The 17633-nt window shown below is 43.0% G+C and overlaps 1 protein-coding gene across 3 annotated transcripts; it reads left to right on the top strand.

Annotated features, from left to right (window-relative positions):
* The first annotated feature begins 201 nt into the window (after nt 1-201).
* Nucleotides 202-17124, top strand: PEX2 (peroxisomal biogenesis factor 2). 3 transcript variants are annotated; one of them, XM_069601061.1, is made up of 3 exons: nt 580-785; nt 7889-8009; nt 15568-17124. In XM_069601061.1, exon 3 carries the CDS (start codon nt 15583-15585, stop codon nt 16498-16500), a length of 918 nt encoding a protein of 305 aa, XP_069457162.1. In that variant the 5' UTR covers nt 580-785; nt 7889-8009; nt 15568-15582; the 3' UTR covers nt 16501-17124. The 3 variants fall into 3 exon arrangements, with proteins under 3 accessions (XP_069457161.1, XP_069457162.1, XP_069457163.1); XM_069601060.1 differs by lacking the exon at nt 7889-8009 and having other exon boundaries at nt 202-785; nt 15566-17124; XM_069601062.1 differs by lacking the exons at nt 580-785; nt 7889-8009 and adding an exon at nt 14422-14575 and having other exon boundaries at nt 15566-17118.
* Nucleotides 17125-17633: the final 509 nt, after the last annotated feature.

Below are 17633 nucleotides of genomic sequence, written 5' to 3'. Positions count from 1 at the left end.
TTACACCGACCACGCGGCAAGGATCTCACGCCTCTGATTTGTGCGAGCGAGAGAGGGTCCAATTCGTAAGGCAAGGCCTCCCGGGCCGAGGCTTTGAAGGCCACCTGCCTCCCTGAGCCCGCAGAGGCCAACCAGCCATCCGCCCCTCCCGCCACGGCAGCCACGCGCTGCAAAAACTGCCCCAGCCCGGATGCTGCAGCTGCAGCCGGAGGCTACCATCCCCACCCGGCCATCTCGCAGTGGGCCCTCCAACCTAGCGAGCGAAGAGGCCCCAAGACGCGGAGGCACCCCGCCGCCACTCGGCGGCACTCGTTCAGAGGCCGGCTGCCGCTGTCCGAAGGCAGGGAAAGCCCGGCCCTCCAGAGCCCTGGCTTCCCCGCGGCCCCTTGACCCGGTAGCCTCTCCACGCGCGCCCCCAGGACCCGGGCTGCCGGGTTCGCGCCTTTCCTGCCAATCAGATGCGGATTTCCCCCACGGCCAGCAGACCAATCAGCGCGCGGGTGTCCTCTTCGGCCCTTCGGCTCGTCGGCTCTTCGGCCCGTCGGCTCGTGACTCTTCGGCCCTTCGGCTCGTCGGAGTTCGGCGTTTCTCAGAGCGTTAAAGCGTGGTTCTCGTTGGTTTAGTTCCACTTTTTTTTTTTCCAGGCACTTCCGGGTGCTGCGTCACTCCGCAAACCCACGAGTTCCGGAAGCTTGGGGACCGCAGGTTCGGCTTGGAAAAGCCAAGCTTCCCAGAGATGTTTCAGAAACAGTTACTTGGAGCGGGGCGTTTCGCAGACTCCTAAGGTCAGTGTCGCCCGAGAGAGTCGGAGTGTGGACCTGCGGTCTTGCTTACAACTGGGAGGGCGTGGAGTTTCATGACCTTGTAATTGTCGCCCTTTGCTTGTTTCCCTGTTTAATTTGGCTTCCTGTCTTCCTGGAAGAGGCAAAGTCTGATTTTGGGAAAGGCAGTGGAGCAAACCTAAAAGTCTAAAAATAGTCTTAGGATGGCATTAAAAGGAAAAAAGGACAGCTAGATTTGAGTTTCCTTTGCGTTCTGGGAAGTGATTTTCTAGAACATACTTGGAAATCGTTTCCTGTCACTTGGCGGTGGTGAGATTTAACCCTTTTGAACGGCTTAAGAATTACCGAGGGTCCAAACTTTTCCTGATATCTGATGGTTCGTGTATAGCGCTGTTTGGTACCAAAAAGTTGAGTAGGCTTAAGTTTCCAATATTTTAAAAAGCCTATAAACTCAAAAGCAGTTTTAATTTTCTTGGGGAGAAAAAACTACTGAGAATTTTCTTAGAAAATTGCTTACAATGAGTCAGTTACATTTAACATTGATACCTGATAATTAGAATATAAAGGTCATTTTTCTTGTGAGGCCTTAAAACTCACTGTTTACTTATTATCGTTTTCCGAAAATACTACACTTAGTGAAAGGGCTGTTCACAGAATGAGACTAAGTTGTATGTAGACTGTTCACGTCTAATGGTATTGGTATTCTGTGATGTCCTTGGAACACTGTATCTGAACAGTAGAAATTACAGGTAGGCTGAGGTTCCATCCACACCAGTTTACAGTCTGAACGCCTTCCCCTAATGAGTTACCTTTAGTTAAGCCTTGGCAGAATATCTCAGGATGACTGTATCTTCTCCCTCATCTTGCCCATATTATCCATTTCTTGTATCCAGAAACATTAAAGTTGAGTAGTCTTGAGCCAGAAAGAGATTTGGAAGAAAAGAAAGAGTGGAGTTAGGAATTCTTTATTGACAATACAAGTGAAAAAGAACCTCTTATTTTGTTTTCCTTAGAAATAGGGGAAAAAATAGAAGTAAGAGGACATAGCAATGAGCATGCTAGACTGAGTCAAGAGAGTTGAGTTTCTGCTCCTGACCAGCTCTACCTCTTGGCCTTATTCTCATTTTTAGAAATTAGGAGGAGCACTCAATCTGTGGTTTTAAAACTGTTCTGTGGTAGAATTCCTGTAGAAATGTCCTGGAGTCATGCAGAGGAGAGACAAAGCAAGCTGACCCTCAGCTGTATTTTACAAGAACAGCTATTCTTTTTTGTTCTGCTTGAAAAACAGTAGTACTGTTAAGAAAATTAAATTTGTATCTTAGACTAGATGATATATTTCCTACTGGCCTTAATTTTTTTTTTGTAGATTAATTATTCATTTGTATTCAACTTGCATTCATTTGTTACAGGTTTTTAAACAATAAAATGCATGTATGTGCAGTTAATTCATTACCAAAAGCCACAAATGTGTCCATATTCTACCTTATTTAATAGATACAAATTTTAAGTTTGGTACTTTATTTTTGATCACAGGTTTTTTTCTCTTTTCCCCCTACTTTTTAATTTTAATCATATAATTTTTGCTTATTTTTGTGCTCATAGCAGTCTTTGCAATAGGGAGGGCAGATATTTTCCATTTTTGGCAGCTGAACCTTAAAGATGTTAGCAGTTTTACCTAACGTCATTTTACTAGTAAAGTTCCAAGTCCTAGCCTCACGTTTTCCTTAAAGCATAAAGTAAATTTTTAGTTTCTTTGCCTTTTGCCCTCCACCAAGCTCTGGTTCCTGTAGCACAAGACAAAGCAGTCTTTATTCACAGACAGAAGTTCTGCTCTGAGTCACTGGCCTCTTTCTTTCTTCACCTTATTATCTGAGTTGGACAACCTAGAAGCAAATTGGACGTTCTCTTTTCTCTTTGCTGTGAAATGACAGCATTTTCACACATTCCATGTTCCTCTTCAGTTCCTTTGGAATGTGGAAGTAACCTCAGGAGAAAAGCCCTGACTGTCCCACTTGCCCTACAACTGTAATCCTGGCACTAATTTCTGCATGTGGGAGCAGGGAAGAGGTTGTCTAGCACCCTCTGTCCTTCCCTGTGTGTGAGTATATTCAGTTGCTAAGTCATGCTCGACTCCCTGCAACCCCACAGGCTGTGGTCCTTCAGGCTCCTCTGTGTGTGTGTGCATTCAGGCTCCTCTGTGGGATTCTCCAGGCAAGAATACTGGAATGGGTTATTATTTGCTCCTCCAGTGGGTCTTCTCAACCCAGGGAAGAAACCCATCTCCTGCATTGGCAGGTGGATTCTTTACCACTTGAGCCACCAAGAGGCCTTCCCATTGTGTACTGTAAATTTCTCACATCTTTTCTCATCTCTGGAATCAAAATGTCCTTTTCTAGATTACTTTTTATCTATTTTCCCTTTTTTTTTTTTTTTTGCAGAGCTCTTCCTTTTTACCCATTTGTCAATAACGAGATAAAATTTCATCCCAGTTATCTTTTCTTTCTTTTTAACTATTAAAATCTTAAAAATAAAAAAAGGAGCTCTAGAGTAATTCCATTTTGATTATGCACACCTGTTCCTTTCCAGGGTCACGTGAGCTGGCATTGCCTTTACTTCCCGTATTACATGTGTTCATAATATTTGTTTGCACCTCCTTCTCTCACCCCCATATTCCTTTGGTTCATTTTTGACATTCAGTTTCTTCAAATGGTTCTCTGACCACACGGAAAGGCAAGAAAAGTAGATAAGGTGAATTCCAGGCAACGTGGGCAACTTTACCAGCTTCCTTGAATTTCTCCCTCCCATCTACAGTCCTGAGAGCTTGACTGGCAGTCTGGTCTTCAGAATTATCTTGAGAGAAAAAATTTTGTTTTGAGCTCTGTGATGTTGAATTTGATCCAAGCTTAGCAAATATCTATACTGACTTCCTTTTGTATGTTCCACCATTTTTCTAGCATTTACTAAATCGTCAGCTTGACCTTAAGCACGTTATCAGACCCCTCTTAATTTTTGACTTCTTAAAGTGGACATGACATTAACTGTCATGAAACTGTAAAGAAAACATCTAGTGCCTTCTTCGTAGTATGCATCCCGTGGTACTTCCTCCTCTTCCATTGCTGATACCTCTGTTCCCTTGTGGCTGTTTTCATATTCTCTCGTGTTCCATAAAATGTGCAATTAAACCTGTATTCCAATAATCTTGAAGTCATTTAGAATTCTCTTCTTAGGCAGTTAAATCCTAAAATCTTTTTCCAGATTTATAGAGTACTTAAAGGTCTAGTCGCTCTCAAGTTTCACATGTCTTTTGTTTGTTCATCCTTGGATTGCAGTTTTTGCTGAAGTTCATACCGGTACTCATCATCACTTCATACTTAGTTCTTAAACAGCCCCATCTGCATGTCCTGCAGTGACATCCTAAGGTGTTTATGTGCAGCTATTAGGTCAGCCATCACCTTGTCCATAGAGGAGGCTGGTGCAGGGCATGGCCCCACCATTCCTCCTCGTGTGTTTCACACAAGTCGTCTCCCTGCGCTTCAATTTTCTTGCTTTAAAACAAAATAGCAAAAGAACCTCTTTCATAATATTGTAAGGATTAAATAATTTAATATTTGATTTTTTTACAAAGGGCACTTAGCTGTAGTGCTCACTTATTAGCAACTCCATATCCAGGAAGTAAGTAGTATAGGTTTACTGCAGTTGTAAACTCCCAAATCGTTTTGGTTTGTCTTCCATGAGGCTTCGCTGTATTTTTTCTGTGAGGATTGAGTCTGTCTCACGGGTGTTACTGTTCTGATTTCTCTACTTTAGCCTTTTCCTTACTTATGTTTGACATTAACCCTTACTACAGTTGGAAATGACTGTACTTTTACTTTTTATCTTCTCTTCCAGGGTTTTCTAAAATAATTCCCATGATGATTCTAGAGAGGTAGACTTTTTATAAGACTTTTTTTTAACTGCTGTAGAGTATAGTGTGGTGAAATGACTTGTCCAGAGTCACACAGCCTGTTGGTGAACCTGGGCTAGAATACAGAACTAATCAGAACCAGTTTTAAGTCTCCTGCCCCGTGTTCACCCAGACATTTGCTCTTTATTTCCACAGTGTGCTTTCTCCCTCAAAGACTCAGAAGTATCAGTTTTCTGAGAGAAAAGATGAGTGCCACGCTTAAAATGTGTTTGTGAAGAAAGGCCAAAGTAATGGGAGATTCGTCCCCAGGTTTAAAAAAAAAAAGTTTGTGTTACTTTTAGATACTTGAGTAAATATATCATAAGTGAAATAGGTAAGGTGCTCAATTGTGTAAGACTGATTATAGTGGTGAAGATTTTAGTCTTTGAGTTGAATTCCCAATTCTCTCTAAATAAAAAGAGTAACTTATCGTTGTTCATGTGTTTGAAAAATGTGTGCTATTTGGAAGTTTATCCTTCAGATACATTGTAGAGACATTCTGTTACATACCCACTAGTGCTGCTGCTGCTGCTGCTGCTGCATCACTTCAGTCGTGTCCGACTCTGTGTGACCCCAGAGACAGCAGCCCACCAGGCTCCCCCGTCCCTGGGATTCTCCAGGCAAGAACACTGGAGTGGGTTGCCATTTCCTTCCCCAATGCATGAAAGTAAAAAGTGAAAGTGAAGTCGCTCAGTCGTGCCCCGACTCTTAGTGACCCCATGGACTGCAGCCTACCAGGCTCCTCCGTCTGTGGGATTTTTCAGGCAAGAGTACAAGAGTGGGGTGCCATTGCCTTTCCGTCAAATGAGCACAGTTGGAGTTTTTATCATCAGATAGCTATAAGCTATCAGGACTTCATTTATATTTGATGAACGAGATGAATGAAACAACAGTGACATGTCACTTAGCAAGGCTGTGGCAGAAGTGGGATTTGAACTTAGAGTTGTTGATTTCTAGGCCTGTTCACAGTGCCAGAGGTCACAAGGATGTAATGGGTCTCAGCCATAGGTTTTTTCCTCTTTTGTTCATGTTTGCAGTGCATTCTGGGAATCAACGCCCTGTTAAAATCTTTATTTGATGCATGTCCCATTTATTAGTGTTGATTTCAATACAATGGACAGTAAATCTATCTGACTATACAAAGGAAATAAAATAATTAGGGTAGAGGTTCAAAGCTTAAGATCTCAGGTTGTAGAACTTTATTCATATAACCTCCTAATGTGAAAAGCCAGTTAAGATTAAAAAAAAAAAAACAACTAAAAGGCAGAAATGGTCTCATCCATATACATCACCAGAACCCTTAAGACAGTGAGGCGGCAGCATTGTCATACTGAAAATCAGTTGATGATTGTGGGTCTGGAAAAGAATAGCCTGGCAGAGAGTGTGTGGATGGATTTGAAACCTTAGTGATTGCTTGGGAATCACATGTTTCTGCTGACAAAGTTTGCAAAGACTGTAAATTTAAATGTAGAATTTTTGTCAGCAGTATGCATTGACAAACATGCCTAATGGTAATACATCTAGTACTGAGCATCTTGAAACAGGTCAATAATAATGTGTTTATTGATAGCAGTAATGCCTGAGATGTTACTTGGTATTATAGCTAAAAATCCATGCTATGCCCTTAATCATAATTACATTAATATTGACAGGCCCTTGACAATACCCACATTATTATTGATAGATTTCTGTCAATAACATGTTTTTAAATAAAATATATTCATTCATAATTTGTGCGATACTCAATAAAAGCGCTGGAAGACGTCCTGAGAAATTCTTCCCACTGTAGTGAGATAAAAAGTCCTTCATTTTGGAATGCAATATAGATGACAAAGTTTTATTTGGGGAATGAAAAGCTTAAAAGAAAGGCATGAGTTATTTAAGGGATAAGGTTATATATCGCTGCTCTCAGTAAACGAATTTTCAGTTGTTTTTTTCCCTGTGAAAGAAAAGCAGTGTGACATGTCTAGTGATAAAATGTCAGCAGGAGACCTTTTTAATAGTTTTATAGCGCTCAATCATTTTGTCTTAAACATATTTATGTGACAAGTTAATCACAGTAACCCTCGTAGATGCTCTACTTTTTATCTGGCCTTGATTTTGCCTTAAGCATCTTCACATGTCCTTAGCATAGTATCCTTCACTGAACGTGAATTAACTTAGTGCCAATTGTACTTTTAATTGTTTTTATAAGTCTCTTTGCATGGCCATAAATGTTTTACCTGGGTTAGCTTTTCAGAATCTTAGTATAGTTTGGCAAACGGGGGATGGAGAGGGAGAGGTTGATAGGATTGTGCATTAAAAGAAGGAGATCTCATTGCAGAACAGGATAAAGCATCACCAGATTTTGTCTTGCTGGAAAAATCAATTTGAATTAAATCCGATGGTATTTGTTTCAATTCAAAACAATCCCAACTTAAAAAAAAAAAAATTAGTTTGTATTTTTTTTAAACCATTTAAGTTTGAGCTGCTTTTGTGAAACTAGATACCAACCTACAAGAACCAATAATAATACAATTTTTAATATTTAAATTTTTGAAAGTAGAAGTAGACCGACCAGTAGTAGGCCTTGGATAGCACTAAGTGTAGCAGAGTCAGGAAAGCACTGGTTTCCAGAAGAGCTGGAGATTTTTGATTCGAAAACATGAGCATGCTGTAATCTTTCTTAATTTCATAGTTGTCAGTGAAGCAGGTCAACTTACTAAGACTTGTTCAGAATGTTATTAATCAACACCTCAGTTAAGGTCCTTGAACAGTCGCAGGAGTCGTATGACTCAGGAGTCCCCAGTTCCAAGGCCACCAGCTGGTACCAGTCTGTGGCCTGTTAGGAACCCAGCCGCACAGCAAGAGGTGAGCAGAGGGGTGAACAGTGAGGCTTCATCTGCAGCTGCTCCTCATCCTTCCCCATCACTTGCATTACCACCTGAACCATCCCCACTCCCATCTATGGAAAAACTCTCTTCTACATAACTGGTCCTTTGTGCCAGAAAGGTTGGGGGCCAACTGCTGGAACTGGTCCTTCAGAATTGCAGTTTTCCTTTTCTTAAACTCTGCAATCAGGTTAATCTTTTAAAATTTATATCCTGTTAAGTCCCTTCTGTTCAGTGATTACTCATGGCTACAAAACCAATGCAATTTCCTTAAAACGGAGTCTTTTTTGCAGGGGGTTAACTCGACTGAAGCGACTTAGCAGCAGCAGCAACTCTTCAGCCAGTCTCTGCTGCCAAGCCATTCTGCTCTGGTCACAGCAGACAACTTCATTACTTCCAAACAAGTGCAGCCAGGTTAGTGGGGATTCATAAGGATGCGGCTCCCGTTGAAACCCATCTCCCTGTGTTTCCCAGGTGGACCATGGCTGGAGTCAGTGCTTGCATATTTCTGCAGTTTGTACAGTATTAAATCCAAGTTTTCTCTTTTCTGCCCCAGGGAGTTTTGTGATCCTTCATAGTGTTTTCGTATTTTGAGATCCATTCTTTTCTTCAGAGATCAGTGGCTAGTCTTGATTATTGCAACGTCCTATTTCTTTAGAAATGCCTTACTAAAAGGAAGTTAACTAAGAGTTAACTATTTGGATCAAACCCCTGAAATGTAGAAGAATGCCTGGCATTTTGTGGGCGCTCAGTAAATATTAAATTGAATAGTGATTTGTCAGAGATTTAGAATTCACCGAAACCAAAACTTCTTCCAATAGATTGAGAATAACTTTATGTGATCTAAAGGTACTTATGGCATTTTTTTATGTGTCCTACACCTACTTCAGCCAAATATTATTGTCCAGCAGTGGAGGGAAAAAGTTCCATAATCAGATGAATTAAACTTGTAGTTTTTTCAGTCTCATCAGTTTCTTCTACTCCTGAGCAGTGCCTTTCTCTAAAGCCAATATCCTAGAATAACTGTACCTTCTAGAAAGAGGAGGGGAGAGGAGGAGGAACTGAACGGAGCGTGTTGATGGTAAACCAAGGTTGGATGCTTGTCTTGGACTGCCTGTACCAGGCAGGCCCTGTTTGGTGAAGCACCCTCGAGTTAGATGCTGTCAGTGTGCATTCTGGAGAGGTTTCTTTGCTTCCGGATAAACAGGCACAGCCATGTGGATGGAGGTGAGACAACCGAGAGAGCAGGTCATGCTGGGATCCCCCCATCCTCTCAGGATTCCCACCCCAGCATCTCCTCTAATATGATGCATGAGTTCCACTGGACCATGTTTCTGCCCCTTCCTCCACACATGCCCACATCACGGTGACATAATGTTCACTGTGTAACTGCCACAATTTATATTTTAATGGTGTAGTCAGTATTTCCTGGAGGGACGGGGGTGGGAATCCTTTTACCGCAGGTTGGTTGAGGCATTCAGTTCAGTCGCTCAGTTGTGTCCGACTCTTTGCGACCCCATGAATTGCAGCACGCCAGGCCTCCCTGTCCATCACCAACTCCCAGAGTTCACCCAAACTCATGCATTGAGTCGGTGATGCCATCCAGCCATCTCATCCTCTGTCGTCCCCTTCTCCTCCTGCCCCCAATCCCTCCCAGCATCAGAGTCTTTTCCAATGAGTCAGCTCTTCATATGAGGTGGCCAAAGTACTGGAGTTTCAGCTTCAGCATCATTGTTTCCAAAGAACACCCAGGGCTGATCTCCTTTAGAATGGACTGGTTGGATCTCCTTGCAGTCCAAGGGACTCTCAAGAGTCTTCTCCAACACCGCAGTTCTAAAGCATCGAGTTTTCAGCACTCGGCTGTCTTCACAGCTCTCAAATCCATACATGACTACTGGAAAAACCATAGCCTTGACTAGACGGACCTTTGTTGGCAAAGTAATGTCTCTTTTTTGGAACATGCTATCTAGGTTGGTCATAACTTTCCTTCCAAGGAGTAAGCATCTTTTAATTTCATGGCTGCAATCACCACCTGCAGTGATTTTGGAGCCCCCCAAAATAAAGTCTGACACTGTTTCCACTGTTTCCCCATCTATTTCCCATGAAGTGATGGGACCAGATGCCATGATCTTAGTTTTCTGAATGTTGAACTTTAAGCCAACTTTTTCACTCCCCTCTTTTCACTTTCATCAAGAGACTTTTTAGTTCCTCTTCACTTTCTGCCATAAGGGTGGTGTCCACTGTATATCTGAGGTTATTGATATTTCTCCCGGCAATCTTGATTCCAGCTTGTGCTTCTTCCAGCCCAGCTTGAGGCATTAGATGAGTAATAATGAAGATTTCAGTCTTTTAAAATGAGATTTGGCAAAATCAGCTGAGTCTTTTTCTTCTAAAGCTCATCCCTGGCCAAAGTAGCAATAATGTAATAGTAATACTGCCTGCCTGTTTCCAAACCGCTTGTACAACATTGTCTGCTTTAATCTCAGCAACATCTAGAGGTAGCCATTCATTTCCAACTCTTAGAAGAATCTGCTGCTAGGGATTTTTTTAAGATGACTTAGCAGCCAAGAGACCAAGCTGGAGTTTGAGCCTGAGTCTATCAGATTTTACACCTGGTCTTTCTACTCTGTCCCAGTCACCTGAACAGGATGACAGAGCAATAGGAAGGCAATGGCACCCCACTCCAGTACTCTTGCCTGGAAAATCCCATGGGCAGAGGAGCCTGGTGGGCTGCAGTCCATGGGGCGGTAAGAGTCAGACATGACTGAGTGACTTCACTCTCACTTTTCACTTTCATGCATTGGAGAAGGAAATGGCAGCCCACTCCAGTGTTCTTGCCTGGAGAATCCCAGGGACAGGGGAGCCTGGTGGGCTGCTGTCTTTGGGGTCGCACAGAGTCGGACACAACTGAAGCGACCTAGCAGCAGCAGCAGCAGCAGCTCCTACTTTAACACACTGTGATGCATAGTAGACAATGCCTGTTCTATGTTTACAGTGAAACGAAGTCACAAAAATGACTAAAATGTTGGATACTGAAACCTAAAACAAAACCAAAAAAAGAAACAAATTATTCATCTGGAAGAACAGTTTAATAATAGTCTTTTGCTCTAGTAAAGAGTCTTCTGTAGAGAGGAGATCGGGCCCAGCTGTTCTTAATCTTCACTGAAGCCAGGCCTGGGGTGAAGAAGAGGAAAGAAACAAGAAAAAAGTTAAACTGTAACAGAAGGTATAAGAAAGAATTTTCTGATGATAAGGATTGTTGAATATTGGATTGGTTAGAGAGTGTGTTAAGTCTTCTTTCCTGGCACCCATTAAAAATTCCTGTCTTTACTAACTCTACTTAAGTATGATTCCTCCAGAAATGAGGGATTTGAGATCAGTGATTCCTGTCAGAAGCCAGTCTCTCTGACCAGTTTCTTCCTGCATACAAGTAAGGAACCTGAGAAGAGAGAGATGCCCTCAGACTCCAGTTTATCAGCAGTGTTCAATCTGAACATTGATTCACTGCCAAACTGCTCACTCCACCACGTATGAGTTCAACAGACCTTTACTGAGCAACTGCTACAGCTGGCCCATCTTTGCAGTAAGTTCTATAAAGATTACGAAGAACTGATTGTGACTCTGATATCTGAAGATACATAAGTTGGTACAACTGGCCCTCTCAACACATGCCATAAATTTCATCTGCTACTCAACTGAAACGAAGAAGGAAATGGCAGCCCACTCTAGTATTCTTGCCTGGAAGATTCCACGGAAGAGCCTGATGGGAGTCCATGGGCTCACAAAGAGTCAAACACTACTGAGAAACTGAGCACACAACTGAAAAAAATTACCAGTCCATCCGTTTCAGTACTGGGGGCAGGGATGGCGTGACGGGAGAAGGCTGAAGTGCTGGAGTTGATGTCCAGTACAGCCTGAGCTTTTCAGGAGTACTTTGACAAATAAGAGAACTTCCTTTATCTTGTTTACCACAGGATACAAAACCTGGGAAACATGCCGAGTTGTCCAGACTGTCACAGTAGAGGAATTGTATATACCATTTTTTCACCTATCCTGAGCGATTATAGAATTTTGCATGAGGAAAAGTGAGTTAGGTATCAGTCTCTGTTGATGGCAGGTACCTTGAGAAGCAGCCATGAGGCAGTTTCCCTTGACTAGTTTATGGTTAAGTTAGGGAAAGGTGTATTCGGATGACTGGAGTGAGGACCCCAGCACACAGCACAGAGAGTTGCTGTGATAGTTAGAGATGGTGACAGTGGGAACTGGAGAGAGAATTGTGAAGCAGACGTTGAAATAGGGTTGCAAGGGTACTTGGGGCTGGCAGGAGGAGATGGTAGAGAAGCTAAGTGTTCGGTACATGAGAAAAGGCATAGAGGCAGGACCAGAAGAGAGTCAGTTAAAATTTCTTTGGTTTTCCCTGGTGATCCAGTGGTTAAAACTTTGCCGTTGTCCAACCCAGACAGTGCAGTTCCATCCCTGGTCAGGAAGCTAAGATCCCACAGGCCTCTCAGTGAAAAAAAAGAAAAAAAAACAAACAAACATAAAACAGAAGCAATAATGTAATGAACTCAATAAAGACTTTAAAAAATTGTCCACATCAAAAAAGTCTTTTAAAAGTAAAATAAAGACTCTTCAGTGAATAACTGGTTATATGGTTAAAAAGAAGGACACAGAAAGGCTAGAATCTAAAAAGTTTGTACTTTATCCTGGGGTCAGTGAGGTAAGAGATGATTTGGTAGATCTGAACAAATAATTGTCTCGATTTTGATTTGCCTATGAGGTTTTTTAAAATAATGTTTTAGTGGGTTTTTTTCTAAATTATATTTCTTAAATACATCAGGGTTTCTTTCAGTGAGTTGGCTCTTTGCATCAGGGAGCCCAAGTACTGGAGCTTCAGCTTCAGCATTAGTCCTTCCGATGAATATTCTGGGTTGATTTCTTTTAGAATTGACTGGTTTGATCTCCTTGCTGTTTAGGGGACTCTCAGGAGTCTTCGCCAGCACCACAGTTTCGAAAGTGTCAGTTCTTTGGTGCTCAGCCTTTATTATGATCCACCTCTCACATCTATACATGACTACTGGTAAAAACGTAGCTTTGACTATATGGACCTTTATTTAATTACATAAATGACATATTTAAAGAAGATTTTAAATTACATAAAATGTGAGAAAAATAATCACTAATGTTTTTTTGCATAAAGATTGAAAGTCTTTTTCTGTTGAGACAGTTCTGAGATTTTATGCAGTTGTCTTTTAAGAATCTTGCAATACCATGTAATTCTGCTGCTGCCCGACTTGTCCATCGATTTGCCTGCTTCCTTGTGCAGACCCAGGTTGGCGTCTTCATTTGCATCCCAAGCACCTGCAGAGCTAGGATACATTGATGCTCATCGACTTTGTGAAATCTGTGAGTGGTCTCAGTCTCACAAGGACTACATAGTAGCAGAAAGAGAAAACTGAATCAGAGTGAGATCTGTAAGAGCCTCTGCAGATCTGTGGACAAAAACCAAGCAAAAAAGACAGGAGGACTGGTGTGCAGCATTGAGCCATGTGGGCGACAGGCCCACAAAATCATGAATTTTGCCTGGAAATGGACTAGCCCAGTCATTCACAACGTCAGCAGGGAACTTGCTAGAAATGCAAATTATTGGTGCCCATTCCAGAGGACATCAGGAACTCTGGAACTGAGGAGCGCAGTCTGACAAGTCCTGCATGTGATGGTGATTAATGCTCAGGTGTGAAGGCCACTAGACTACAAGCAGAGAGACAACAGGACTGTGATACACAGACCCGAGCAGAGAAAGCTTTGAAAGGTCAGAGGTTGGTGATGGCAGTGATCGTGACCCATGAAACGCTACAGTGACTGGAGAAGGAAACCAAGGGAATAAGCTTATATTGTACAAAGAAAGTTGGATGTGCTGTGAATGGGCAGGACCTACCTTATCTTTAGACGACTGTCTTCCTGATCTTAGCATTTAAATAGATCAAGTAGATTTAAAATAGATCAGTCCCATCAGAGGGGCTCACACAAAATCTCCTCCCCAAATCTATCTCCCATATATCCTCAGAACTTCCTGCTGAGCTTTTCCACATAGCTGTCTCATAGGGGCCTCAGCTCTCTAAAACTGCCCAGATTTATTATCTTCCCTTCAAGCCTATATCTCTGCATATGTTTCCTATTTCAGAGAATTGGACTACCATCCACTCCATTACTCAAGTCAGTTATTCTTGGCTTACTTCTCACTGAGTCGTGTCCATCCTTCCACTTTGTAGCTTTCAAAGGTACCTATTTTTCTCCATCCCCACTGATACCCTTCTAATTTAGACTATCATTAGTTTCTCACTAAATCATGTTAACAATCATCTTAATTGGTCTCTCTGCCTCCAGTCTTTCAGCCTGTAATCCATTCTCTGTGTGGCCAGAACACACTGTTTGAAATGCAGAGTTGATCAATTCTTTCCTTACAGCTATGTGGTGTCTCCCCATTACCTTCTTGATAAAATGCAGCCTCCTCAAACGTGGCTCTTAGCATCAGTCTTTCCTTTCCAGCCTGATCTTTTGTCCTGGCTCCTCCCATCCTTAGCACCCTCTGTTCCCTCTGTAGAAGTGGTTTTCTTGCCTATCTTTACCCTCGTGACACTGCTGATCCTTCAGGTGCCTACCTTCAGAAGATCTTGCCTCTTCCGTGAAGCCTTCTTGGACCTTCTGCGGTCTAGTTGTAAGCACGATGTTCTTAAGTTCCCCTTGCACATCACCTTTCACATCTTGTAATTGCCTATTTATTATTTTCTGCAGTACACTCTTGCTTCATCCCTCTTCCCAGTCACTTGATTATGATCTCCACAAGGGTTGGGACTGTGTTCTCCCGTTTTATCACAGGCTTCTGACACACTCATTGGGAAAAAGCCGGTGAGCAACAAACATGTTGAAAGATGTGGCAATCAGCAGTCGAGATATGGTAACTCAAAATCGTTTGAAAGGTTACTGGGTGGAAATTTGTATTTTCTACCACTCCCCCACTCCAGACTTTCATCCTGTTTCTTGTTCCACTCATCTTGAATTTGTGGGAAGCATTCTCTATACCAAGCACTGGGCTATTTGCTAAGAATCAACTGTAAGAAGACTCAGTCTTTGCTATAGGGTTTATCCTCCAGTGGAGGAAATAGACAATTGAAAAGTATAGAGTAGGGACATCATGAAAGAGGAAGGACAGAGAGCTAAAGAAACAGCTAGAGAGGCAACTAAATTAGAAGAAGTGGTCCCTAAGCTAGTACTCAAAAACTTAGTTGTTTAGTCACTAAGTCACATCCGCCTCTTTTGCAGCCCCATGGACTATAGCCCACCAGACTCCTCTGTCTATGGGGTTTCCAGGCAATGTGAGTTTTCCAGTTAGAGAATGGGAGCAGATTGTTCCAGATGAAGGGAACAGACAACAAATGTCCAGGAGTGAACAAGAGAAGGGAGCACTTTGTAACTAGAGGGTGAGGCATGAGGAAAGCAGCCTTGGGGGTCCACTTGGGAAGGGTCGTGTTTTCAGAGTATTGCAGTGTGGGACAGGCACTGAAGGAGGCGGAAGGGAAGATAAACGTTAGATACCATCGGTGGGGAGCTCAGAGCAGCCAGAATGAGAAAAGGCTGGGAGGGGATAGAGTCATGAATGGATAAAAGAAGGGGAACTCTGTCCTGACCCGTTCCTTTCCCTCCAGCTCTTGGCTAGCGTGAGGCAAGGATTTCACAGAATTCCTGTCTCCTCTGTCCATTGTCACTTGTGTGTCAACAAGAGTTTTCCAGCTCTAAGTTGGGAAGACAGTACAAGATTGCGACTGTTCGATGATGTTTTCTTTGTGTGTGTGTGGCCGGGGGCGGGGAGTTTGGGGGCAAAATGAGGATTGCAGCCCGGGAGACAGCATTTTAGATAGCTCTGAGAAACTGCTCCGTCAGTGATGGTTTCTGATTGTACTTCTTCCTAGAGACCTTCAAAGAAGGCATGGCTTCCAGAGACGAGAATGCAGAGCGGACAAACAGAGTGCTAAGAATCAGCCAGTTGGATGCGCTTGAACTAAACAAGGCCCTGGAGCAGCTCGTTTGGTCCCAGTTTACTCAGTGCTTTCATGGATTTAAGCCAGGGCTGTTAGCCCGCTTTGAACCAGAGGTGAAAGCATTCTTGTGGCTTTTCTTGTGGAGATTCACCATCTACTCTAAAAATGCCACAGTGGGACAGTCAGTGTTGAATATTCAGTACCAGAACGATCTTTCCCCAAACCTGAGCTACCAGCCACCGAGCAGAAATCAGAAGCTCTGGTATGCTGTCTGTACAATTGGTGGCAAGTGGTTAGAAGAACGATGCTACGATTTGTTTCGGAACCGTCACATCGCATCCTTCAGGAAAGCCAAGCAGTGCGTGAATCTGGTGGTCGGACTTCTGAAGTTAGGCGGGTTGATTAATTTCTTGATCTTCCTCCAAAGGGGCAAGTTTGCAACTTTGACTGAACGTCTGCTGGGCATCCATTCTGTCTTTCACAAGCCCCAAAGTGTCCGAGAAGTGGGCTTTGAGTATATGAATAGGGAACTCCTCTGGCACGGCTTTGCCGAGTTTCTGATTTTTCTCCTCCCCCTAATCAATGTCCAGAAGTTGAGAGCCAAGCTCTCTGCATGGTGTGTCCCGCTGACCGGAGCCCCAGGCAGCGACAGCACGCTGGCAGCCAGTGGCAGACAGTGTTCTCTGTGTGGGGAGTGGCCCACCATGCCTCACACCATTGGCTGCGAGCATGTCTTTTGTTACTACTGCGTGAAAAGTAGCTTCTTATTTGATGTGTCCTTCACTTGTCCTAAGTGTGGCACAGAAGTCCATAGCCTGCAACCTTTGAAATCGGGCATTGAGATGGCAGAAGTGAGTGTCCCTTAGAAACTAAAATTGTTTCCTCTGAGAAGAACTGCTGCTGCTAAGTCAGTTCAGTCGTGTCCGACTCTGTGTGACCCCGTAGACGCCAGCCCACCAGGCTCCCCCGTCCCTGGGATTCTCCAGGCAAAAACACTGGAGTGGGTTGCCATGTCCTTCTCCAATGCATGAAAGTGAAAAGTGAAAGTGAAGTCGCTCAGTCGTGTCCGACTCTTCGCAACCCCATGGACTGCAGCCTACTAGGCTCTTCCATCTATGGGATTTTCCAGGCAAGAGTACTGGACTGGGATATTATGTCTAAATCCTTAGCATGAGTCATCCTGAGTGTACTACTTAGATATATTTTATGAGGACACGTGCTTCTCAGCCACTGCCTTCTGTTCCTTCACAGGCACAACTACATTCTACTCACACTGGAAACCACATGATCCTAAATATGTGATATAAATGGTAACATGCTATTTTTTTTAATCATTGGGTTTAATTTTTAATGTGAAGAATAATGGGCAGTTTTGGGTTTTTTTTTTGTTTGTTTTTTTTTTTTAACAAATGACCACTAAAACTGTGCCTTCATTCTGCCACTTCCTGGAAAGAGGTGAGACTAAAAATAAAAGATTATGGAGACTCTGGGCTGATTGTACATTTATTTTCAGAAATGACACCAGAAAATTATACAATAACAAAGAGTAAGACCTGTTGTTTGAAACTTTCAGACCCAATGTCCCGATTGTAATTGTAAGCTTTTCTCTGAAGCCAGCTTTTAAGAGGCTCTGTCTGCTTCATTCTCAGAGCTAAAGACAGCCACCAGAGGCCCAAGATTTCTATCCTACCATCTTCCTGATCCCACTGGCCAAAGAGCTTCTTCTCTGTGAGTCCAGGAGCCCACAGTCATTGGTCAGCCTGAAATTGTGTGCACATTCCTAAACCATGATGGAGAAACACTGTTCCCAATCCCTCAACTGTGGACGATGCACCATCACAAACACCCCAGGAACCTAATACAGGACAGGAAGCAGTTGACCTCAGGCGCTAGTTAGGAGCATGGTGGCCGCTGGGCAGGGGAGAAGCGGTAGACCTTGCCCAGTCTCCGTTTGCCCTCTATCCTGTAGGTCTACACCCGCCTCTAATTTTACCAGTCA

Source organism: Ovis canadensis, chromosome 9, assembly GCF_042477335.2.
Source record: "Ovis canadensis isolate MfBH-ARS-UI-01 breed Bighorn chromosome 9, ARS-UI_OviCan_v2, whole genome shotgun sequence".
Taxonomy (NCBI): Eukaryota; Metazoa; Chordata; class Mammalia; order Artiodactyla; family Bovidae; genus Ovis; species Ovis canadensis.
This window is presented reverse-complemented; position numbering and strand designations above follow the sequence as displayed.